General features: G+C 39.1%; 1 protein-coding gene across 1 annotated transcript in view; it reads left to right on the forward strand.

The window, feature by feature from the left end:
* The window catches only part of LOC134867385 (ephrin type-A receptor 6-like), a 135,823-nt gene that overhangs the window by 101,534 nt on the left and 6,850 nt on the right, over positions 1–27,439 (forward strand). Inside the window, exons 6-13 of the mRNA XM_063887922.1 lie at positions 8,268–8,392; positions 9,551–9,713; positions 12,192–12,300; positions 18,991–19,061; positions 21,167–21,292; positions 21,827–22,016; positions 26,300–26,357; positions 27,018–27,227. Of these exons, the coding sequence (XP_063743992.1) occupies positions 8,268–8,392; positions 9,551–9,713; positions 12,192–12,300; positions 18,991–19,061; positions 21,167–21,292; positions 21,827–22,016; positions 26,300–26,357; positions 27,018–27,227 (1,052 nt within the window). The remainder of the gene's footprint in view (positions 1–8,267; positions 8,393–9,550; positions 9,714–12,191; positions 12,301–18,990; positions 19,062–21,166; positions 21,293–21,826; positions 22,017–26,299; positions 26,358–27,017; positions 27,228–27,439) is intronic.

Raw genomic sequence — 27,439 nt, forward strand, 5'->3', positions numbered from 1 at the left:
TCCACAGTATTGTGTTTGGCAATATACTGTAAATGATCAGCCGGCTCTTGTGAGCCCTTCAGACATACAGTTAGTCTCCTATTCACCAGTCAGCGTTAAGAATAGCTATTCCCCAGCATCGCTATTCAGCAGTGTTCAGGGCAGGTGGGGAGATTAGCTATTTCTACTCCAGAAAATGATTTATGTCCAGACTTTTATCAGGAAGCTTTTTCCCCCCCTGCAAAGATCATTTCACCTGACTTCACCTCACAACGAGAACTATTTTAGGCATTGGCTCATTAATACAGAGTGATTGGATTCATTGTTCTGCAATCCTGATGAATGTTCTCTGAGTTTTCTCTCTGTTAACTCCCACCTCAATCCCCTCTTCAATTTTCGTGTTGAATTTTCTCCCAAGAATCTATCCCTATTGTCTTCTGAAAGTTAAATAAATCAGTTGCCAATGCCTTGTGTCTTTGCAGTTCATTTAAAGGAATTTTCTGAACTCCTAACTTCAACCTCTGTAAACCTTTTACATTTTAACAACCATTGGCATCAGGTCTTACAGTTTGTACCCCTTTTCCAAAGTGTATTCAAATATATTCAGAGTGAGATATCAAATACACCTTAAACGATTGACAAGCTTTCTTTTATCAGACTTACTCTGCCTCTCATGAAACGCATCGTTCACAGGATTTCATATCAGTTACCTCTCATGCAGTAATTTGTACGTTCATGTCAGACAGTTTGTTTTTTCAACTTTGTTTCATTAAGTACTGTAGGAGTGTAATTAGCCTTTAGTGCTCTGTCTTCACTCCATGAATTTGCACCTCAATAGTCTTAATATTGATAAATCAGAAGATTTTCTATTTGTTAAGTGTCGGTTTCTCCCACTTTTGTTGACTGGTTCCTGAAAGTGCCCTCAAGCAAGAAACGGTTGTATAGTCAACCAATGTAAGACACCACATCAACAAAAGAAAAAATATTATCAGGTACTACAAAATGCAATTTCTTTGCTCCATACAAAACATGAAACTGTGACCTTTTTGTAGAAGTTGCATTATTCTTGTTTACTGTCTTCTTGTGCATTACGGATGCTTTTTAAAGCCCATGCTCTCTTCTGTATTCAAGCAATTCCTCATCACCAATTCACTCAACACTGTATCAATTATGTGGGCTATTTTAACTCCAGGATGGTTGAATTTGACAGCGGGGATGTGTTCCAGTGGCTCTGCTTGAAATGAGCTCTATAGGAAAGATCGTTGTGCCACTCTGCCTGCTGTGTGTTCTGCTGCAGTAGGTCTGCTCAGGGTGCTATAGGAGAGTCGACTGCTATTTATACTGTACCTCCACTGCAGTGCCACTCCACTCCTCCCCCATGCACTACTGTTCAGAGAGATTTAGACTAAACTGTTTTTTTTCAATCATGTTTGAAAGAATTCAAACTAACACAGAAAACATGAAAATTAAACACCATCTTACCCAATTCAACACCCTTATAGGGTGTATGTGCAAGCTGTTATTACAATCCATATCTGTGCTTATTGTTAGGCGGAAACCTTTAGTAGTTATGGTGGGAGCAAAGTGGGAAACCACAAATCCCAACAAAGGAAGATAGTTAGTTTAAACAAACACAAAATACCACAGTTTGTTTGCCAAGTGGTTTTCTTCACAACCTTAACAATTCAAACAGTTTTTCTCTCTCTCTGGCAATCTTTTACAGTCATATGTTTTGTTTTGGGAATTATTTGCAATCTATTCATTCTGTGCCAAAGGTATGGGGAAATGTTGAAAATAAACTAGATTCAAAACAACATAAGCACTCTAATCCTGTGTTGTAGAATTGAAAAAACATACTTTATCAAAAATGGTGGATAAATAACAGTTTACTAAATGCTTTCCCGCTACGTCATCTATTGTTAGGGTCTTGTGGTGGCCAACATACAAGTTTAATGCCAGTTTAACGTATGTAGAATAATTGTAAAAGTGCAACTGTGTTTTATCAGATAACACTAATCTGGAAGGAATGGCACTTCTTTTAGGTTTTAATTCTAAAAGAACATTATGCGGATGGACATATGTGTCTGCCCAGATCTTTGTCACTTTCCAATACTGAATGCTTGGTTTCAACCATAATGAACCTTTTAAGTAACAGCCTGAGAAGTGGACAGGGTGTTAAGGACAGCGACCGGCAGGGAAATCAGCTGTCAGCAGCAGCATACTTCCGTTCTTCTCATTAATTACTTTTGGGGAAAGAGAGGTGGAGGCCAAATGAGTATTGATTATGGTGGGCCAGTATAGGGTCGGTTTCACCAGCCTTTCCCACATGTCATTGCCTCTCCACATCCCCATTAATCGAGAACAAGAGGGATCAGTGGCAAGCTGGGACCCTATTAAAGACGGGACCTCGAGTGTCAGACAGGCTCTCTAGCACACAAACCTTCTCAACGAGACATAGGCAACACTCCATTTCGCTTGTCTGTCTGTCTGTCTGTCTGCCTTTTAATCCCTCTTTCACTCCTTTAGTGCAGAATGTCAATAACGTTTAAATGTCACAGGCTGTTTGCAAGTCAAAGACCATCCAAAGTCAGACACTAAAGGTTTCTTTGATTTGCCTCCCTTCTTTTTCTGTTACTTTCCCCACTATTTTCTTGTTTTACACTTTCCTTTTTAAACCCAAAGCTACAGAAATAGTATAGAGGTAGTTCTTTACTTGCAGAAAGGTCTCTTTTCTTTTCTGTTTTTCACTCCTCCTCTCTGATCCCTGCTTTTGTTGTGTGACTGATGATTTTAATTACCTGTTAACTCCCTGTGCTCTGCAGATACACATGATAAATGGTCCAGGTGACTCTTGTATCCACCATCTGGATGGTGCAAAAGAGTCTTAGGAGCTTTTCTCTACTGTCATACCAGAGACAGCCACCACAGCAGGGGGGATTGCAGGTGTACCGAGGGAGAACAAGAAACTGTCCCAGTTTAGATCCGGTTGACAGCTATTTAGTGTCATAGGGGTCACATCCATTGTTTACCTGTCTAACTGCAGGCAGCAACAATATGTCTCTAGAAAAGGTAGCCTGTATCGCCACAGTGGGAAGACAGATTGCTGTAGATGATAGGCCAGAAAATTGTAGCACTTTATATGGAGATTGTAGAGAAGGAAGATGGAGGGAGGGATGTGGAGCTACCATAGGTGCACACAGTGGTATGGATTCAGAATCAGACATTATGTATCCAGGTACTATGCAATGACCAGTATCATTTGTGAGCACCAAATCTAAAGCTCTCAAAAGTTCTTGAAGCAATTTACCTTTGTGTCTCAAGCTCCATACTGAATGCACAGACATGTGAGAGGTATCAATCAACCCAACTAGTTCTCTGCAATGACTCAAAGTGTAAAACTATTCAACACATATCATGGCGGCACAAGAAAAAGGCACATATTGCAGGGAGATTTGATTCTCAGATGGATGTCACATAGGTCAGTACAAATAAGGAAACTATTCCAATTATACTGCTTGATTAAGTTGAGCAGACCAGTCACTTATTTATCATTAGACTTAGACTCAACAATTAATCTCAGGTCTCCGTGGTGTGGTCTGTGTGTTTATTCATGGAGCTCATGGCAGAGAGCGATGACCCAAAGTGCAATAGGAATGACCTGCAGCATTAATGAAGGGTAACGATGATAGTCTCCAAAGCAGACCCGATGTCATTTCAGTTTTGTCTTGCGCTTTGTCAAGGCAGGCAAAAACAAAACCCCGGTTACACACGGACAGACAGATTCGACCCATGAAACAATGCTCCAATTGATTACTTGAAGTCCCAGCTCTAACATTGAAGACAAGTTCAATTCATTCAATTTTCAATTAGTCACCTGAAGCAACAATAAAGTGCTTTTGAAGGGCCCTCCTACTGTACCTGTCGATAGCAGGTGGCGTTTGCAATATATTTGAATTCTTTTTAAGTGAGTTAATTTGAATCAGATCAGATTCGGGGGAATCTTTGGACAGCATGTGTTTGTTTCATTTTGGGTCAGCCGCAAGACCAATGCAAGCGGACACCTAGGAGAGAGACAGACGTATCAATACGAGTGTTGTAAACAAGAGCACCTTTATTGTGTGTTTCTTTCTCACTCTATCTCTCTATCAGCAGTGAATCATCGGAGTGTTAGGACATCGTTTAAGCTCTTGCGCAGCATCAATACTGGCTCTATTGATTTTTTCAAACAGTTAATGGAAGCCTTTAGGGCAGGAAAGCTAATTAAAATCATATGCAGGTCAAGCTCATTTAAAGACTCCCCATTAGTTTATGTTTAGCTTAACCACGCTTGACTGGAAAATCCATCCATCGGGCATCTTAATTGACTGGTGTTTCTAATGGCTTTCCAATGCTCCTGAGTTCCTCTGGCAGATTTCATGCTGCAGCTCTAATAAACCCCATACACAATCATTAAAGACGGTTGCTGCATGTCCTGGATCCTCAAAGTGTCTTACCGATGCCCGGAGGCTGTGATGTGCTTCGTACTTCAACCTTTGGATATATGCAACCTCAATGCCAGTCAGACACTGTAGCTTCTACTTCAACTCCGTCTTGAACTTTCTCTCAGGGGAATTGTCGTGTCCTGAATTTGAATGGGACCACATGAAGTCTATTCTTCCATATCATGAGTCTTTATTGATTGTTTAATAAACATGTTAACATTTGACAAGTTTAGAAATGAATCATGAAGATGTCTTTCCACACAAATGCTAATACTACATAAACTGTACAATTTATAAAACAATAATGCTATTCAAAAGGCACACTTCCCTCCCATTTGTAGGGTAAAATAACCCAGGGAGCATCTAGATCGCTTCCTATCATATTCCAGATTGTGCATTAAGGACGATACATAGACTAGCTGAAAAAACAGCCTGTATATACAATACATACGTTTTTTAATGTTTTGGAAAATGTAACTATGGCGTTTATATGATTGCTGTGGAAAGGAACATGTGAGGGTTGTATCATGATATCTTGGTGTACAAGCTCAGCTGCCACATTCCCCCGTTATTTTTTCTCCAACCATCGAGTGGTCCCGCCTTTCCAACAAATATATTGTTTTTACACACATCAACTCTTCATTATTTGCGTGTGTGCAAATGCCTTTGCTTCCTGCAAACTGTGTTCCCTTGCTTGCTTGCACAACGTGTGTGAGTGTGCAGTGCCTTGGGGATGGAGGTTGATTTGAATCTGAGTCAGAAGGAGATTGTATTTAGGCTGTGTTTATTGTTCCCTATCAGGGGCCAATGTGATAACAGCAGATGCAAAGCATCTTGCTGTGTCTTAGTTTGATGCTTCCTCTGTATGACACTATCCGCAAACCACACTGTCCTGTCGCCACTGTTGTACCCAGCTGGCATAAGCATTGTGGGAAACCTTGCAACGTCGCAGATTTAACAGTGTGTTCATTATACAGAGTGAGATCAGATAAAAGCCCCCTGAGATAAATTCTCTCTGCCATGGAGGAGCAGCGCAGCAGAGGATAGGAGAAAGTTCTGAGTGTAATGGGCATATGAGAGGCTATATGTAATAATATCACCTAATAAGATGTCAGCAGCTTTAGGTTATTTTGGAAATACTCTCTTTTTCTACTCCTGCTGCTCTATAATCCATTTTCTGAGATAGAAACCACACACAAGCACTCACCGGAGTAAACCCTCAATATACATTATGTAAGCACTTCACAACCTGACCTTTGAGCTCGCTGATTGCGTTAATATTATTAGCTGTTTTCACTCACGCATGAGATTATGTTGTTTTATTTTTGCTAACATTTCAGATAACCTAGCACATTTCAAATAACTATTAAGTTGGTGGTTATTAAGGATTAGTCATGCATTACAATGCATCTAATGTAAAAGTGCTGGATGCTGCACGGTACTTTACACCTAACCCCTCCAGCCCTATTTCATCTCACACCACGTTGTGTTCAGTTGAAATTATTAACCTGGGACAGTTTCTCAATTCAATGCAGGTTTTAGTCATTTGTGTTCTCTATCATCATGATGGGCATTTCAATAATGTTTGTGAAATGAAAATTTTACCAATTTCCTCAATTGCAGAAACACAGTTCTGTTGTTGCTTATACAATTTTGCACATTTACAAATATTTTATAAAACAATCACAATGCCACCTAAGATTAACTAACCACAGGAACCAAGGGAATAAACCAAAATGTATGTTTTGAATGCGTTGAATACATCGTCTTTGCAGTTCAACTTTCATGCACAAAATTTTAGCATTTCTACTTTTCATCCTAAAAAAAAAAGACATTTTTAAAATTCAGTGTCTCCCATTCCCTCTGAAACCAAGTTCAAACCACCTTTTTGACTTTCTACTATCCAATATACCCATAATAAATGTACTCCCAGTCTCAGTGCGGGAAGGTTTGGGAAAGTGAAGGAAAATAAGCAGCAGAAGACTGAAAGTTAAAAACACGTACAAGAAAAAGAAAAGATAAAGCCAACAACAGATGGCAAGGAATAAAGAAAAGAGGCAGGTGGGGAGGAAAACAGAAGAGCAAGTAAGAGAGGTGTTTACTTTATATCATGTTAGCAAAAGTAAGTGTCTGGCTAACACCCTAAAACCCATGCAGCCCACAGTTCTCATGTCATCTACCTCAGACCCATAAGCCCGAGATTTTCCACCAGCACCCCAAAACCATAAACCCCTTTTGCCCTAAACTCCCCATACTTCCCCAATATAGAGTGAGACCTAAAGTACAAACAGATTCCCTAGAGCAAGGGTGTCCAAACTATGGCCCAGGAGTCAAATGCGGCCCGCGGGGCATTTTATATCGGCCCTCAGCAAATTCCAAAGTATAATGGAATATAGCCCCAACCTGAAACTTGTGTTTTCTTATATTGTACTTTTTAAATATATATGTCAAAATACATTTCCCAGTAGTATTATGTGTGTTAATAAGCCCACTTTTCAAATTAATTATGTAAAAGTTGAAAACATTTGTTCTAATAAATCTAAGTAGCTCGTAACAAGCTTCAAAAATACCCTTCTTAGTTCTTATTATAAGCAATCTGAAGATTCTGTTTTAGGGCTTAAGCTGCTCTCAAAATAAACAAAACCCTATGGAGAGCTATGTTGTAGGCCGTTGGTTTTCTTAAAGGAGTTTTAAGTATCAATAATAATTAACCTCCATTTGATTGATTTAGCTAACTTATGAGGCAATATACCTCACCTCTAGTAAGTGGCCCAGCCCTTCGCACGTTTTTCTGATTGTGGCCCTCTGTGAAAAAAGTTTGGACACCCCTGCCCTAGAGACACTATTCTAGAATAAAAAGTGTCAGTGGCAACATTTTACTTACTGAATACACATGAGAAAAGCAGGCCTACATGTATATCCACATAATGAGTCAGCTCTGTAATATTAAAGATATAATATACAATAATGGCTTTCATGGCAGTTACATCTGCTGACCTCTCCTGGGAACTCAGCGCAATTATTTACCCAGCAGAAACTCATAGAGCAAAGCTAATGCAATTCATCCAAGAAAAGAAGATGTGGCTTTCTCAAGTTATTTTCAATTAAAGATGATGTTATGGGAGAAAGAAATAGCTGCGTGGGTCTTTTTTTCCCAGTGACTTGAATTACCTACAGTATAGTTTGAAATACAGTAATTGAGTGTCAGCGTGGATGTGTGATAATTATTGCCGACAAGGTGGACGGGTGTTATTCTACTGTTTGCATTTCCTTATACAAACTTGGTCAACCCTTGAATTTCTTGTTATGCTATACAGCCTCATTGTGTACTGTCTGCATCATTGAAAAACTCCATACTCTGTATTCAGTGCACATTCTTGTCAAACTGAATGCTTGCTGAGGTCAACTGGTTCTCCCTAGATCAACAAGAGTCTGCAGCCACGCTTTAGAGGGAAGAGGAAACCTTGCATTCATCTAAAGTAACACTTAGCTTGTGAATTCATATGTGTTTTGCAGCTCAGTGCTGTTTGTATGTATCAAGTGAGCGAAGGTGGTAGGACTCATATCATTTTTGTGACCTTAAAGAAAATATATTTAAGCTTACATCGTTGAGGCCCTGGCCGTGGCGCAACTAGCTGCACCATACGCCGGCGACCCGGGTTCGATTCCCGACCCATGGTCCTTTCCGGATCTCACCCCGACTCTCTCTCCCACTTTCCTGTCACTCTCCTATCCAATTAAAGGCAAAAAGCCCCAAAAGATAACTTTAAAAAAGCTTACATCTTTGCATGCTTTGTGTTAAAACAGGTCCTTCTCTTGTTGGAACTCTGAAGAAGGACTGGGCATCTCCAAACAGCATTGCTCTCTCATGGCAGCAGCCAGAACAAACACCGCAGGTCATCCTCGACTACGAGATCAAATATTATGAGAAGGTAAAGTTACCCTTGCTTATGAACAGGTCCAGTTTACAATATTAGGGCAGTAGTAATTGTACATCAAGCAAGTGTGTAATATATGTGGAGTTGTGTGTATATATATACTGTATATATATACACACACAACTCCACATATATTTAAGAAATCAACCAGAACTTCTAGCGTAGAATAATAAAACTCTTGCTGCCTTGCTTACTAGCTTACTAATTGTCACATGACACATTGTTGAAGTTGGACTTCCTTCCAATGTTGTAATACTAACTGAATTTGTTTGGCAATACTCTTAAGCTTGCCTTTGGTATACTGTATGGATACCTGGATGTCTTACAAAGGAGACTAAAAACTAGAAACAACTGGATTTGAATATGTTTGATATCAATACAAATAAAGACTTTTCCGATATTTTCACAGCGTCTAATACTATAATTAAACATTACTTAGTATTTCCTGTCATCTGAAGTCCTTCGAAGAAATCAATAGTACGATGGCTATTTGTAAATTAGGGGTTAAATTCATATAGAGGTGCTGAATTATGCAGACTGAGATTTGTATAACAAACCCAAAATGAATAAAACTTTACGGCAGTTGTGCCTCCTGAAAGAGTTCATATTGTCCAAGTCTCTAAAAACAGTGTTCAAATTATTGTTGGACAGATATTTTTAGTTGTAAATATATGCTGTCAATATTTATCAGCAAATTAAGTGTCATGTTTTATTCGAGTATTTAGGTTTAGTATTTTTTTAAACATGTGTTGTACCCATGTTTGTCATGCCCAGCTAAGCTTTTCTTTCAATTTTGATTTGCAAGCACAATCTAATGCAGCTCTTCAATATTCAACTAGAATAGCTAGGACCTCACTATGAGCAGCTGGAGTTGGGCTGAGTTTGAACGAAAGCCAACCACTTCAGCTTCTCTCATCTTATCAGTCAAAATAATTGCCCACTTTGTTTTGTTTTGCTGCAGTTTAATAGTCCCATTGAACAAATACATTCTTAGTACCAATTATATGATAATAATGCACTCCAAGTACACTTCCAAGGACAAATAACAACCCTTTTAAAGCAGAATAGACAATTAATTGTCAGGCACCATATGATGTTTGATCCAAACCTGTTCTGAATTGCTTAGAGTCATGTTTCCTCTTTCTCCAACAGGAACATGAGCAGTTGAGCTATTCCTCAACACGCACCAAGGCTCCCAGTGTGATCATCTCAGGTCTGAAACCAGCCACCTGGTACGTCTTCAGTGTACGCACCCGCTCGCCAGCTGGATACAGTTCCTACACCCCTAAATATGAATACAAAACTACAGGAGACTGTAAGTACCTGCAACCATCTTAAACATCTGTCTTGTCCTTATGTGAACATGTGTATTCATACTTTTTTTCACAGCTAAATGATATGAAAGAAAAAGAACCCCCATAACAACTACAAAAACATGGTTTTGAATCGAGGAATAAGGTTTAAATCAGCATTATTCTTATGTCAGGTTAAGGCTAAAGGTCAGTTAAAACTTTCGCGTGAAACAATTTAAGCAGAGGAACAGCATCGGCAGGCTGCAAGCAGCAGTTCAGGGTCAGATGAAGTTCATGTACTGTAGCCTGGAGCAGCGCTCAGGGCAGCTTTCACCAAGAGCACAACAGCAAATAATAAGAATGGGCCCACCAACAGCCTAGGATTCAGACAAGCAACTTTTTCATAAACTTGGGAAATGTACCCAGTAAGGAAAAAATCATATCGTATGACAAAATCCCAAAATATTGCATGCAATGGATCAACGTTGTTGAAGTAATAAATTGCACTACAGTTTTTCCACTCTATAAATGATTACATCACGTACATTTTTGCTGATATTTATCTCCTGTTTTTTATTTCAGAGCTTATTATCACTTGGTATAAAATCAACTTGCACTGTCATTAACAACCTTATTTAGGACCATGAATTGATACAATGAAACTGCCTGGTGTTATAGTTAATAAAAACTGTTATCCAAACCCACATTATCTTTTTCACATTAGCTATGTCTTGTCATACTCTTTGCTTCTGGGTTGGCTTTTCTAGGAATATAGTTCTAGGACTGCAATGTTATTCAGATACATGGTCATGGGGGGATCTCAGAAACATATATTTCATGATTTCCAAGGTGCTACATATTAGTAGCAAATGAAGATAAAACAGATTTGTAAATGTTGTTGTTAAATTCTAAAATGTCTCCATACTATTGTCGGGTAACCTATCTTTAACTGTGTTTATATTGCAACCCTAATCTTTAGCCTCCTTACAGCATGAGTTTGTAGGTTGCATTCACCCTAAACTCTTTAAAGGTCACGTTATCAGTTACAATAGCAATTGAAAAAGTTAATACATTCCACAAGGGAGTCTGACAATAAAGCCTTGATGTTTGAAGTATTTTGAATCAATATTTTTCTGTTTGTCTGAGCAGTAGCTTTATTGCAAGTCTACTCATAAAATACAAAGGTCCAGCTGCCCTTTTATGTTGGTTCAGGTATTGTTGAGAGGTGATTTGGCTTGGCACTGGCCCTCTCCCTTCCAAAGCTGCAGAGCTTTGCTTTATCTGCGGATCACACAGTGCTCGGTCAAGCCTTTGTGTTGCCTGGCCTTTTATCTGCAAGAGAAAGCAGATTTGGCCCCTGTCGCTCTCTCCCTGCCCGTCAGTCTGTCTGTCCGCCTGTCAGTCACTGTCTCATGCGCCTGTTTCACCAACAGTCTGTCACTTCCGCCTCTCTCTCTCTAGTTTGTCTTCACCCCGCTTCTGTCGTCCATTTTCCTCAGACCTCACCTTACATTCTCTGTCCTGTCCTATGCCACCTTCCTCTCTATCCACACACACACACACACACACACACACACACACCTCATTACAGCAGCAGCTTCAGTCAAGCACATCTGCTTCGTTAGTGATGTAAAGAGTGTGTGAAGCTGACGCCTGGGAGGATTGTCTTGTGTGATCTGGCCACCGCCACTTTCACTCTCCCTCCCTCTGAGCGGTCTGTAATTACTTTTATCCAGCCAAACACACACACACACACACACACACACACACACACACACACACACACACACACACACACACACACACACACACATACACATTCTTGACACCCACATACTGTATAAGCTCACATGAGCCTCTCTCTTTGGGCTGGCGACCACGCACCCTGATCTCCAATTCGTATTCATTAAGCGTGAAATATTATAGAAATAAGTTTGGTAATAGCAATCATCTTTCAATTATCTTGGATTCGTTAGCCTTGTGACAAGACACAGAAAAGGGAAAATCATGAATATCAAATGGGACCAATTTAACCAAATGATCATGGACTAAATCACAATTTCATGAATGAATAATATTAATTAAACAGCAGCAGGCATATGAATCATTCCAGTACGAAAGCTGACGGAGGGTTTTTGCATTACAAAGAGCTGATCAGACGTCTCTTCCGTAATATCTGCCTTTGTACACAGTCTATGTATGGTGCACTGATGGAGTAGATTATTGAAGATGATGTTGAATGAAGAATTTGCACTTTCTTCTCACTTTACCCTGCCTCACGTCTAATTTACTTCTTTTCTCTCCCCGCTGCTTAAATCATCTGTACCTCGCTCCTTACATTGAACCTCTTAAACTTCCCGTTCCACATCATTTTTCCATTCTCTCTTTTCTCACCTCTTCCGTTCCTCCTTCTTCTTTGCCTTCTAATTCACATCCTCTCTGCTCAACCTTTCCTCTAGTTTATTTCCTCCTAACCAACCTCTATTATTTTCTCTCTTCAGCATCAGACATTGCTTCTGACCAAGGCCAGGTGTTGGTCATTGTCACAGCAGCAGTCGGAGGCTTCACCCTCCTCATCATCCTCACCCTCTTCTTCCTGATCACTGGAAGGTAAAGAGCACTTCGTTATTCTCTTGATTTCCATGTATGCAAAGAAAGTTTCATCCATTGTGTTGCTATGTGTTGTTTTATTTCAAACAGATGTACTTCCATGCATATTCTTGTCGGTGGAGTTTAATTTTAATGTGATGGTTTAAATCCTGTTACAGAGGCTTCTCCACTTATATGATTGTTCTATTCCCTTTGTCAAGAGATATAATCATCCAAAGTAACTTTCACCTGTGTTATTGTGGAGAGCCCTTATTTGTTCAAATGCTGTCAACTGCCCAATCCCAATGTCCACACTGACCAAATGCCGGACTTGGAGGTGTGTTCCCTAAAGTCCAGAGGGTTTAGGCCTATACCATTGTCAAATTGTCCAATGCTTGAAGGCTCTTTAGCGGACATATTAAGCCCTATGCACACTTTCCGTAAGACCGCATTTCTGCAGCGATTGCCTGAGGGAATTACCGACAATTGTGACATTAAACACAGGGTTACCAGAGGAAATATAGAGGGGCTTGAGAAAAAAGGTTGATTTGCCCAGAAAAATATATGGAAGATTTAAAATGAAAGAAGAAATCAGAGAAGTCTTGGCTTATGCTGCATTATCATACACTGCCAGGTTATTTATGAACCATTTATTTTCATATTGATGCCATTAAAGGTCTTTGCAACCTCTCACAGTCACTCGTGTTTCAGGGCTTAAGGCCTTACATTGAGATTAGGCAATTATGGCATTGCAATTCGTCTAAATCTACAACCAACTGAAACTATAAAAGGGACAATCACAAAGCTCCAAAGGAAGCACATTTCACTTTCTTGTTAATACAACTTGCCAATGAGCCATCATTATGCGTGGGGTTTTACTGGAATGTCAAAATGTCTGCTAACCTACAGTACTTTACAAGCTTTTATATTCCTGGCCTCACAGTTAAGTTCCTCAATAATTCCTGAAGTGGGAATATTTAAAAAGCTTATATTATTTAAAATACATATAGATAGCTCCTTTTAAGATATGATTGTATTAAGATTTTGTAACTGGTCCCCATTATTGAAAATAGACTGAACCCTAGAAAGATAAACTTCTCTGTTGTGATGTATATGTTTCCCTTTTGGTGTAATCTTTGCTAAAATATAAAAATTAAAGAAAAAATTCTTGAAGGATTTGTCACATCAAAATCTGCCTTGGTAGCAGAGAAGATGAGAGAGACATTTACACATTTGGTCTTAGGCACAGCATCAGTTAGCCCAGACCGTTAAGCATTTGAGAGAGGAGTGCACAAAAACAAGAGCAGATAATTATGGTTGATTGCATATTCAGAATTTACCAGGGTTCATATGATTTGCATATAGAATTTCAACCTATGAGGGCATTTGCAAATAATGAGTGTAATTCAAAGGATAGAGAGGACCTTAAATGAACCTTTATTCTGCAGAAATGTCAGCAAGAGTGATTAAAACTGAATGTTGTATTGTGGTATGGATGCATCTACCTTTATTTAGATACTCTGGAGAACAAATCTACACTCATCTCTCTTTAAACAACGTTTATAAAAATAAAATTGCGCATGTATTTTTACATATCCTGCTACATGTGCTTTCAAAGATTCTGACTATCCAATTTGGGACAATCCATGACTAGGAGCCATTAGTGATGTGCTGTTAAAGTTTCCATGGAGCTGAAGTTGTTATCACATTAGGTGTTGAAATGTGCTAATGTTGTCTAACAAACAATTTAAGACTGTTACATCAGCTGCCTAAAGTGATCATGAACACTGGCACATTTGGTATTCATTAGCTGTTGTTTGCCAAAAAAACATTCGCACTAAACTTCTAAACAGCGACACAGCAAAATCCATTTATTCTAAAGGATTGAATTTGAGGGTGAAGTAAAATCCATAAAATGTTTTTTCTTAGAGTTGAACTTGAATGAACTGTGACTCAAATAGAGATTTCACCAGTAATACACCATCCTGACAATGCTGTGAGGAAAGTCAAAAAATGAAAAATATTAACTCATTAGCAGTGTTACATCACCTTAATTAAAACGTGCCATGCCAGTGTTCCAACTGCTTCAAAGTGGGACTAGGTCTTCATAGTTCTTCCCATTCCAGCTTGTCGCTTTCATATTCTACAGTCACTGTATGTACTAATTTATGAACTGAGAGATTTCATACAAGTGTGCTCTTGAAATCCTACTGAGCTCTCATCCCAGAATAACACTGATGCAATCCCATGTGCTGAGTGCGTAAGGTGCAAATGTATTGAACACAGTGGACGCATTTTCATACATTTAGCCCCTCAGTCTTTCTGGAGCCAGGATATGGCGCCCATTAGAGAAAGTGCAGCTCTAAACCCTTGCATATTTGCTGCAGCATTGATCCATGCTGGTTGCCAGAGATTTTCCACTGAACTTCACAGATATGAGATGAGAGTTTTTTTATCACACAAGATGAACTACCTCACAGTCAAGTCCTTTAGAGTTGGCAAGATGTGAAAGTCAAAATAATTTAAGGTCCATCACTTTTAAAATCAAAGTGTGTGTCTTATTTTGATGATCTGATCCTAATGTGTGGGAGTGTGTAGCTGTTTACGTTAGAGATTCACCCGCCAGGTGCAATAACTAAAGCAAGCCGTTGGATTTCTAGCACAAGAAGGACCTTTTTTTACCTGAATTCAGCTAAAAGCAGTCACAGAAGCAGTTGGAGTGTTTTTTGACTTTATCACAATCTGTCATAACTGCGATCCCTCTGCCCCGTGTAGGAGGGACTTTCACTCTCTTTCGATTTTAGAAAAAGCTCCAAATGTACTTGAGCTACCTGTGAAGGATGAGAGCTTTCAGTTGCGCAGCTCTTATAGATGCAAGGTTGTTGAGCAAAAGTGGTGATATAAGAGGACGCGCTGTACGGGGAGTTTTAACACCTGGTTGCCTTAAAAGCTTACGTGTATGTTTGCATCTGCTCATGCTGCATTTGAAGAGTGAAAACTTCTTGAGCAAAGCTGTCACGACTGTAACAGAGCTGAATACTTTGTGCTCTTTATCCTTAGGTTGTTTGTCTGTGTCTGCAACTCTTTTTTTATATAGTTTTCTTCATGTTTTCTTTCATCCTTTGTATCCATGTCCTCTGTAGCAGCAGATAGATGCACCATGGTGAAGTGAGGGATGTCTGCGCTATAGAGGAGTGGTTTGAATTACACTGATGCTTTGATTAAGGCTCTTGGCAAGGTTGTTTTACTGAAGTGTATGTGTGGGTGTGTAAAGTGCTTGTGAATATGCACCGTAACAATGCTCAACAGCCCAGAGAGCAGTGGCAGAAGCCAAGGTCTTTGTGTGTGATAACTGTCTTTGTGTGTGTCTGTGCCTGCATGTGCAGCCTCTTTTCAACATGAAAGCTAGAGACAGAAGGATAGGCGGATAAAGGGGATCAGAGGATAGGACTGGAAAAGACTGATAAAGGCACATGCCACCATTTCTTTAATGAACAGCTTGACCCCATCAACAGAGGTCAACAGTAGCTTTCCAAATCCCCTTCTTGTCCTCTCTGCCAGTTTTACCCACCATGTTATCTGCTCTGTCTATCAATGTCCACAATCCCACAGACTCACTTAGCCGGAGCCCAATCTGGCAACCTGTGGCTCGTAGCCCCCTGACTCCTGCTCTAATGTTGCAACCCGGATTATGTTAAGTCTTCAAAGAAGAGGAGGCTCACATGTGATCTCATGGACACACAAACACAGACTTTCTCTACTCGTATATTGTGGGCAGTTTCGCTCCTAATTTATTTGCACTGCACCATTTGGCTCTTTTTCAAATACAATAGTCTCTACCATTGTTGGTTGGATTGTTTTTGGTAATTATAAGAGTTAGTCAGCAGATATATTATTTGTGTTTCAAACCAAATGCAAGTCATTTTTTTGTTATTTTTCATCTCTGTCGGTCTTCTCTAGCTCCAGAGAAAACACATGGAAGTGCTTTTATGATAGTTCAGACGTTTTGAAATATATGTTTATTACGTTTTTTATTTCCGGTGGCTTTCCCTGTTTTCAGTGTAGAAAAAAAATGTTTGCCTTGAAATCTTAAATGTGTTTATAGTCAGGGTAATACTAAACAGATTTTTTCTGAACGTTTTGGCAAACCTAATCTTACATACCTGTTTTTTATTTAAATAAACACAGACCAATTGAAACAACGGTACCTTCTATAAGATCTGTTAACATATTTTTACCGCGTCAAACACAGCCAAGTTCTGAAATAATGGAGAGACCACTAAAGCAAGAGTGAATACACAGAGACATTCAAATCATGTCATGTGACTCCTTTACTGCATTGCAATAAATAGATTACTCCATTATCAATTTTTTATACACGACAAATCAATATTTGAATATTGTCAAAAATTGTGTTTTAATTAATTAATTATGTTTTTTCTGTTTGATGTTTGTTGTTTTCCAGAGCAGGGGAAAAAATGACAGCCTTCCAAAAATGTTCAGCTTTTATCCACGGCACATGCAAAACGGATTATTATAACAAGAAGAACACATCCAGGCAAAACCTTTGGTGTTTTCATTTAAAAGATTTTAAGTGTCGTGTAACTCTAAGAAACTGGCAGCAGAAATCTTTATAATGTCTATTAAAGATGAAATGAAATATAATAAAATGTGTTGTGGGGTCTACTAGTGTGAGAAGTGGGAGTGAAGGTCCCTCGTGCTCACGGTCATTAATTAAGCCCTCTACTGCAAAATAGGGTATAAAATTCATCAGTGATTGTGCCTGTGAGAGTACCTTACTTCATATCATTATTTTCCATCTCACCGCTCTTCCCAAGCCCAGCCACCTCTACCTCCCACACACCAAGCACCAAATACTTCATCAGCATTGCAAGTCTTTTGTAAGTCATGTTTAAATGAAGCCATCACTGATCATTCAAAAAATGGTCAATGATATTTGAATGATAAAAACCAAGTTAGAGATGTGTTCTATAAATGTTGTTGAAGTATCATTTCCACCCAAATTACTTTTGTTATAATGTAGCCACACAGAGAAAAAAGGGACATCCGTCTAAATTTCATGAAATTACTTCTGGGGTTCCAAACATTGGATTACATTTGAGATGAATCTACATTTCTAAATTACAATAGGGCTCATTTATAAGCCCTTTTCACAGTATTTGTGTGTGTCCTTAGCAGGAAAATGATTGTATTGATTATTGGTTCAAACATTTACCTGTGTCCTGTGTTTAAGATATTCATAAAATATAATAGTGTCAAGGCACCAGTAGTATGTTATTATATTTTAAAGTTTCAAAATAAGTATTTGTAGGTAGTTGCATCGACAAAGTGTGTGGCATGGTAGGACATGGTTGCTGTCATTACTTTTTTCAAACCATGACCTTAATATGTTTCCAAAGTGTCAACATGACCATAATTTTCCACTAAAACCAAGTAGTTTAAGTTGCCTAAACTTAACTAAATGTATTAAATGATGTGTGCAACACGAAGTCGGTGGCACCAATGCAAGTTCCTAGACCACTAAGTCTAAAAGGTGTCTAAGTTCAGACTTTTGTTCCATTAAATAAAATCCCAAGCCTTTTGAAAAGACCCAATATAATCAGGGGAGGCAGGTAAAACTTAGACAAGGGCTTATGAAAAGTAAATTAAAGTGCCATGACAGGTTATCTCCATCCATGTTACATCGAGGTATAGCACGCTATAAAAGAGCAAACAGAAACATGACCCTAGCATATATAATACTATACAAAACTATACACCTGTATGTACAAAGAAACTATTCATGAACAATGGTAAGTGGTCATATTGTTTTTTTCTCAAGAATAAATATGTGTTTAATTGGCTTACTTGATTATTCTGTGTCTTGTCTGCACACCGGGCTTTGCCTCGAACTCTATTTCTGGTTCTATGAGTGATTCTGACAGGGTACTTTGTGTTTTCTCTACTTTTTATTTCAGATCAGCATCCAAGCATCTATTTGGATAAATTCTTCCTATTGGTCTTTTGCAGATGCTGTCATCTAATCTCTCAGCTTTTCAGACAGTTTTTGGCTGAAGCTTTTTGTATCAGTCGTTGGCTGTCTCCCAGTGTCTCCGTGCCCAGATAACTCTCACACAAACAAACACACAGTCGCACACATGAGGTTGAGTGAGTTTCTGTTCAATTTATGTTATTTGGTGTGTGTGTGTGTGTGTGTGTGTGTGTGTGTGTGTGTGTGTGTGTGTGTGTGTGTGTGTGTGTGTGTGTGTGTGTGTGTGTGTGTGTGTGTGTGTGTGTGTGTGTGTGTGTGTGTGTGTGTGTGTGTGTGTGTGTGTGTGTGTGTGTGTGCCTGCAAACCATTTCCTCCAAGGCCAGAAATCTTTTTCGTCAAATGATGATGATCAGACACTTTGCTTGGTTTTATTCTCTTTCATTTCCTGTAATGAGATTGTTTAGGAATGTTTTCAATGTAAACATGTTCCTTTGTTTAGCAAAGAATGACTTTTTTACCAATATTAATTAATTATTGCTCAAGTCACCTACAGTTTCAACTTCTTTGAAGTTTATCTCATAATTCATTTTAACACAAAAACTAAAAATACTTTATATCCAGACTTCTCAGGCCCCCCTCCATGTTCAGGTCCCAGGTAGAAATAGTGTTGCACATTTAAGGAAAACCTCTTTAACACTGTCTGTCTATGTGTTTTCCAGGTGTCAGTGGTACTTTAAGGCCAAGATGACTTCAGAGGAGAAAAGAAGGACCAATTATCAGAATGGACATGGTAAATCCATCAGTCTACCTTTCTCTAATCACTGTGATCCCAACATTTCACATAAGGATTATATTGTAAACACAGAAGAGGGAAATCTGCAAAGTCTCAATTTGACATTCTATTGAAATAAAAATGTGGTTTAGAGTGTATAAGTGTCTGAAATTACATTTGCCAGACATCCTGAAGCTTTGGCAAGTCAGGTTTTATAAATGTTTTTGTCTGCCAAAAAGAGCTGAGAAAAAATTGATTCTTTGAGCCACAGTTAGCAGCTAGCAGGCTAGCCACCTGCTCTTCTATTTGCATTCAGCAACACACATAGTAGTACTGCTCTATGGATCATTTCCCCTGTGTTTCTGTGCCTATGCATATTTTAATTCTGCACAGCAATGACGGCCCTCATCACAAAGCTTGTACAGAATACAAAATATTGACTTGCTATTGTTACAAATGCTAGCAAGAAAAGAAGTAGTAAATGTGGCATGTATACGATGGTTTTAGAAATTAAGACGTCAAACTAGTCAACAGAGCAAGCGCTCCTTTATCTTCCTGTCTACCCCCCTGCAGCAATCCTCCTCAACTCCCCTTGAGTTTCATTTGATGTTCTACATGAGTGTTTTTTTCTTTCTGTTTTGATTAATCTGGTTACATGCTGCATCCCTGAGCTGTCTGCTTTCTGCACTCCTCTACCTTTCCGTCTTTTTTGCCTTCTTTTGTTTTTTAATACCTAACTTTTCATTCCTGTCATGAAAAACACAAATGGAAATGAGAGCTGTAAGATGGGAAAAAAGGAAGATGTTTGAAAGTGAGCATAAAGGCAAAGATTGGAGCGGGACAAGAGAAGATTGGAAAAACAGAAAGGAGAGAGAAGTTAGGAAATGAAGGGCATCCAGTTCCTCTATTCCTTCAAGGTAGAGGAATAGAGGAATGAGGTAACTTTAAGAGAACAATTTGATTAAAGTTAAGAAAGCAAAAGACACATCCAAAGGTAAGAGAAGAAATAAACACTTAATATTGTTTTAGCTGGCTAACAAGCTGCCACATAGATCTTTCATATTCAAGATTCAAAAACACTTTCTATGTTATTGTGTGTGTTTTCAAAATCCTGCAATTTGTCTCAAGTTTAGCGGTGTGAAGCTGCAGGAGGAGAAAGGGCTCCTCGGGGGTTTCGCTGGGGTCGATTCATGCATCAGACACAACCGATAGTCGTTTTTTGTTTTCTGACACTGTATCGATTCCCTGAAGGAGAAAAGCTGCCTTTGTCTAGCATCTCCCCTCCCCTCCACTAGGAGGTCAGAGTCGGGGTCAGAGACAGAACAGCAGTAGCCTGTTAAAGAGTCACTGACTTGCTCAAGGACACTTCAACAGGGTGGACGCTTGCTCAAACCTTGCCCCATTTAAAGACTGGCTCAGCATGCCGCCTTGCTGCTTCTCAGCAAAAGACAGAGGAAGAACAATCTATCAGCAGAGTTTTGGGGTTTGTGTGTGGAACTCTCAGGGAGGTAGACATTTTGCTGCTGTGCCTTGTCAGAGCAGATATTGAACATACAGATGGGATGAATTGTTTAATTTCCTCCCAGGTCATAGTAAAAAACAAGTGGGAAAATGTGTCAAAAACTATTTTTCTAAAGGGAGACCCAATTGATGTTGAATTCATATTTATTGTCCCTAGATGCAGGGCTACTCACTTGGCAGCTATTGTTTTTTCTTCTAGATTTTATAACGTCTTGGTCTGCATGTTCTGACAGGCATCTTATTGTAGCTGTTTGTTGTTTTTTGACAATACATTTATAAAGGACAACCCCACATTCATGTGATTTCCTGGTACCAAAATATGTCAATATGTTCGATCAAATCATATTTTCTCTTATTTAAATTTGCAACCTTTTACGCTTCAGGCGTACCCCTTAGTACCCCTGGTTATTGCTATTTGTTGCAGCCGCAGTAGGATGATTAGTGGTTGTGGTGGTAAAAGCAGTGGCAGTACTGTAGAGGTTAATGGCAGTGACATGCAATTTTCTAATGTATCCTTTATTTCAAAGTTTAAATTTATGTGACTTTTACAAAGTCTTCAAATTTTAACATTGTCTCTTTACATTTTTTCTCTGTTCTCACAGTCCCTTTCCCTGGAATAAAGACCTATGTGGACCCTGACACGTATGAAGACCCCACACAGGCCGTCCATGAGTTCACCAAGGAGATCGACCCCTCCAGGATCCGCATCGAGAGGGTGATCGGAGCCGGTACACAACACACACACCTGCACACACTATTATACACTCATCCACTTGTGTCTATATCTTCCAATATGTGGGCGAAGTGGATCATTTCATGTTGGTAAGAATAACAATAGTGTTAAATGTGCCATAGGAGAGGATCTATTTTTATTCCGCACGTATAATTGCCGTGAACCCGCTCTACTCCATTGTACTCACTAAAGAGGAGGCTTTTTCCATTTCCCAGTGTCTCACTGTCATATTCTCTGCGCAGACTGTAGGAATATTAAAGCTTAAACAGGTTTAGAGAACAAAAGAACGTATAAGAATAGATTTAAGGCTTTTTTTAGAAAGTGAAGGGGACAATTTCATGGAGTTGAACTAATCAGAGAAGAGGCAATAATGCTGGAGTTTAGATGGGAACTGCAACAGTGCCCCCAGGTGGAGGACTACACTGCCTGCTGATGGTGTGTGATAGTAACGGACTCCATACTGTGTTTCTGTGTGTGTGTGTGTGTGTGTGTGTGTGCGTGCGTGCGTGTGTGTGTGTGTGTGTGTTAGGTGAGTTTGGAGAGGTGTGCAGCGGACGCCTGAGAACCCCGGGGAAAAAGGAGATCGCCGTAGCGATAAAGACCCTGAAGGGCGGCTATGTGGAACGTCAGAGGCGGGACTTCCTCCGCGAGGCGTCAATCATGGGCCAGTTTGACCACCCCAACATCATCAGACTGGAAGGGGTGGTCACCAAAAGTAAGTAGTGTTGAGGAAGATGCAATTTCACTAAGATTGAACATGTGATACGATGACATGATTATTAGCAATAGAGTTCCTTCTCCACTAATTTATCTACCACTGATTAAACCAAACATTTTTTCATTCACATATGGATCTATTTTCAAGTTTATTTAGCTTATATTGAAAAAACCTTTATAGAGATGTTTTCAATGTGGATTTAAAAATAAGAAACAACTCACTTTCTTACATTTTCACAGCAAAATTGAAGAATGAATTACTTTGATGCTGTTTAAACAACACTGAAACTGTTGATGACTACCTGAACCCGCTCTAATTCTTCTTTTCTACAATCCTCTATTGTGTGGGGCATATTCCCTTGTACACTCACTCGGTTACTCTCTTAGATAAAGATAACGACACTGTCAGACCAACATCTTTCTGTTAAAGATGCGCAGACCACAATCGGATGGGTAAGTTCATGTTTGTGGTTGTTCCGAATGGTAAATTACAGTGAAATCACTTTATAGGGTTGCATTTCTTGGTGTGTAACAAGAAGTCCTGTTGGGTTTTTCTTTGAATTTATATGATTAGTGAGCTGACGCAGTTCCTTTTATACACATAGATGTGTTTAGCCTTGTGTGGTTGCACTTCTTGTACACACCAATGGGGGTGTGTGTGTGTGTGTGTGTGTGTGTGTGTGTGTGTGTGTGTGTGTGGACTTGTTAACGAGTTGTGTTTTACAGGGTTCACCCAGCGCAACATATGGTTGTTTTTACAGGGATTCGTATAAACTGAGACATCGCTGTGAATATAAATGTGTCCCCTTAAGACTTTTTGCCTCCTCTTTCCTCCCTGAATGTAGATAGAGGACACTCCTCAGCTCTGACCCTGCTGACAAGGATTTGGCTGATAAGGGTCTTTAAAGGCCAATACTGCCTTTATTACATAAAAGCTGCTTATTGCTGATGTGTAGCAACAATAAATTAAACAATAGATCCATACAGTCAACCATCTCTGAAGCAATTGAGTGAAAAAAACAAATACTGAGCAACATCATATGAGGAAGAAAAATAAAAACATTGTGAGTGGCCGGCAAGGACTTTTCATCCCATCAACAACAGCCCTGACAGGATGCACTGAATAGACTCTTAGAGAGCTGTGTTATTTCTGAATCCCTGAGCTATTGATATCACAACACCTTCGAAATATTGTCACAGGCCTTTTCGCGGATTTCTTGTGTTTGTTTATTCTTGTAGAATGATCATAAACCCTTTTTCCTTTTATGGGTTTTATGGGCTTGAATAGGTTTAAAGTTAAAAATGAATCCAGTCTGAATGTCAGTTTAACCCATATTGGCACATCTTAAAGGTGTATTTTTAACTTGTAAACTGTACTTTGACATTGAAATAAATGGTATTAGTATTAGATTACAGTCCGCAACACGTGTAATTACTCAGATTATGGTGTTCTCTTTTGTACTAATATACTAAGCACAGTATTTAGCAGTACTTATATGTAGGTACTGGGGAACAAGATGTGACAGTGGGGTATATAGAGAGACATTGTTCTTTAAAAGCATATCTTTTCTGCCCGTCTGTTTGTTTTTCACTCACTTTCTTAATCTCTCACTCCCCACATCTGTTGTTGTTCTTCAGAGACTAATTATAGTGAGTATTGTGCTGTGACTGACTGCTATACCTGCTCTGAAATAACAGGTGACACATTTGACTCTGGTGAACAGGTGCGTTTGTTTTCGTTCAGGCGCTGCACTGCATAAGTATATATTGTTTTCAGTAATTGCTAATTAGCTCAGGAAAGCCAAGCTTGATCGAATCATTTCCTGACTATCCCTCTTGGATTGGTGGTGGGGGAAAGTATCTGCCAATTTGAAGGGTATGATGATACAATTTTGTAGATTAAAAAGAGGAAACGTGCATGATGGTCTGAAGTAAGTATTCTGATGCATCCATCCATATACCCAACGTGCCTTCTTTACTCTTGTGACAGGTTAGGATCAACATTCCCTTGTGGATGGCCTGCTTCATTTGACTCTAATTCTTTTAAATGATAGCTAATTCAAGCTGTTAGAAAGTGAGTATTATCATGGTGAATATTTCCCAGTTTTTCTGAAGGTGTATGCCACAAAATGCTTGTTCTTTAGGTTTCTTTAACTGCAAGATATTAAACTCAGCATGTAAAGTGTAACATAAATTATGAACTTATTAAGGTGCAGATCACAAAGCCTGTGCATTTTCTGAAGGAGCTGATATCTTTTTTCACCTGTGCCTGTTCAACATTGTGTGTTAAACTTAGTGAAGGTGCAGAAGGAGATGAGTTCACTGCCATGAACATGGTTAGCATCATCTGTTTTTACAATTTGTGTTGCATTTCGGATGTATCCAGATTATTCCAATTACACATTTTCAAAAAGTGGTTTTGAGGATGAATTCCAACACAAATGTGTCAAACTAAATCTCCATCTCTTCTATGATGCTCGAAGCCTTCCTCTTGTAAAAGTAAAACACTTTTTGGAAGTTTGTTTTTTAGTGCAATTAGTAACTATTAAAGTAAGGGTGGTACACAAACTGATTGGTTTACTTTGCTGTCGATGCACACATTAATAGCCCCGGTGTTAGCTGTTATACATATACACGCTATATAAGCTAACGTCCTTCCTTGTGACTGATCTTTTGTTTTACACTGCTGATCCAATCAACAGTTATTTGTGCCGACCCATTAGTCCCATAATGTTGGAAAGATTCCATTTCTGATAAAATCTAATTTCTTACATCAAAGACCTTGAATGTAACAAATCAATTATATCAAATCAATCTTTACTCGATGAAAATGTTCAAAACATCCCAGTTTAACACTAGTGTCAGATTTCGAAAGGCTGATACATACAAGTAGTACACTCGCAGTGTAGCTTTGCCTGTCTGTCACAGCAAATATAAAACCATTGATGGGATAAAGTGGATGGTGACAGATGTCATTTAGACTTGATTTGACATGTCACAAGCTGTTTCTCTTTATGTCTCTTTGTGTCCGGATCAACAATTCTTTCTCTATAAAGTGACACTGCTATCACACATTGTGCTCTTATACAGTAAAACCAAAAACATCCTGCAGCTTATAAAGCCGTTCAGATGTATTATAGGAACACTTTTACAAATCTTTCCAGTGGCACTCCATCTTCCACCATGTGATTTTTCACAATCCCACGTGACGAAAAAAAAGCTCCTTGAATCTGTAGTGTGACGTCACAGTGTTTCTTCACTACAGTAACATTTGTATTTCTCTTTCAGCAGCTCTGAATGTTTTACAGCTCACACAGGCCTGGACAACCAGCGCCCAGCTGTAAAGCAGTCAATCTGCAGCACCGTAGGGATCCTCTTTGGGGAAACAATAACATTTTGAAAGCGAGACTGTGCTCGCACCTGTTTCCAACTAATGTTTCATGTAATACATGGACTGAATACTGAACGTGTCCCCTCGGAAAATTATATGATTTCATTGCATTACTCAAGGCTTCAATCAACAGCTGATGGTCTGTATGTTTCCACAAACATATTGTTTCTTTTCTATGGCCCAGGCAGACACACACATACACATACATATGTACATATTGTGATTGTGTCCCACCTAAAAGATTCAGAACAATATATTGTGCTCCATCAGAGGTTGAAACCAGTGTCCCTTGAATAATAGTTTGAGCCTTAATGTAACATGCTGATCTGTCTTTGCTCCACGTTGTCATGTGCACACGTTTAGATGCTAACAGTACATAATAGATGATAAAAGATGCATTGACATTTGAAAATTAAGGCGTTTTGCATAATAATTGCCAGAAATCCCCTCACTGATTCAGCATTGTCCACATCCAATATGGTGGAAATAATTGCAGTTTTACACTGGTGATTTCACCGAAGCCCTTTTTCTGAGTTTATTACAAAGGGATATTATTGTGTTGTTCTCACATTCAGTCATTTATGTCCTTCAAAATCACCAGTTTAATTTATTATGCTTGAATTCAAATGTGTTGAATTTCAGCAGAAAACTATCATTTCTGATCTAAAGATATCAATCACGATGTTTACCTTTCCGAACCTGCAGGAAAATCAATGCACAGACAAAGATCCACTCTCTAGTTTATGAGCTTTAAACTGTACATCATAGTTTCTATTTAGAAAATGATGATGGCTTGGGTGTCAATACTCTCATTCAGCCACTACTTTCCTGATCAGAAAAATAAATAACTTTGGAGAAATAAGCAGTGTGTTGTGTTTGTGTGTTTGCAGGCAGGCCTGTGATGATTGTGGTGGAGTACGTGGAAAATGGATCGCTGGACTCCTTCCTGAGGGTAAGTGTTGATGTGAACAAAGAACTCAAAAAGAAGTATGAATATATCTGTTTCCAGCCTCAGGTGGTTACAGTCTTATATAACAACAATGGGATATGATATAAAAAATACAGGTATAAATATAGTTTAAAAAAAGACTAGCCATAACATATCTACTGAAGGTCTTTGTCTCTGGCTGTTAATGCAACATGAAAATTGCATGTCCAAAAAAGTTTAGCTAGCTAAATGCTCTGATAAAGGACTTGTGCGAAAAAGAGAAGTATTAGCATTTAGTCCTTGGAATCTGGGATGTACCACGCTGGTTTGCTATATGTTTGTTGCCCACAAAATCACCTTTGATCACACTTGAACTATATTGCACCAGTTTTTAGAAGCATAGACATTTTAACTGTGTCACTTTTTTGCTCCTCGAAGCTTAAATAACAGCTATTGTCCTAAAATAAACTGCCAGCCTGATTCTCAACAAACTATTGCTTATTTTCTGCAACAATCACTGTCAGTATTCCTTATAGTTTATTGTGTAGCTCAATACATACCACCAGTATGATTCTATCAGTGTCTGTTTTTGTTTTCGCTATAGACCCTCCTTTTCCTCTTGTTGCTATTTCTGCTTTTTGCCATGACTTCTGATTCTTCTCCATGTCCTGCTCTCCCTGTCAGCAACATGACGGTCACTTCACTGTCATCCAGTTGGTCGGCATGCTGCGTGGCATCGCCTCGGGCATGAAGTATCTGTCAGACATGGGCTATGTTCATCGAGACCTGGCAGCCCGAAATATCTTGGTCAACAGCAACCTGGTGTGTAAAGTGTCAGATTTCGGCCTGTCCCGAGTTCTGGAGGATGACCCGGAGGCTGCTTACACCACCACGGTACACACCTGACACTCACCTGTAAAGCCAAACAGAAGCTGCTTACTTATTACTAGACTTAACAAATCTGAATTCATTAAAAACCTGTAAAATAAAACACCTTTATGGTAAAGACTTTTAACTGGCATTACATTGAAACATTTGTTTTTTGTACCATGCAAGGTAAACCATCTGCTTATCTGAAAAACCTGTGCTTGGAGATTCAGGTATAT

Source organism: Eleginops maclovinus, chromosome 7 (genome assembly GCF_036324505.1).
Source record: "Eleginops maclovinus isolate JMC-PN-2008 ecotype Puerto Natales chromosome 7, JC_Emac_rtc_rv5, whole genome shotgun sequence".
Taxonomy (NCBI): domain Eukaryota; kingdom Metazoa; phylum Chordata; class Actinopteri; order Perciformes; family Eleginopidae; genus Eleginops; species Eleginops maclovinus.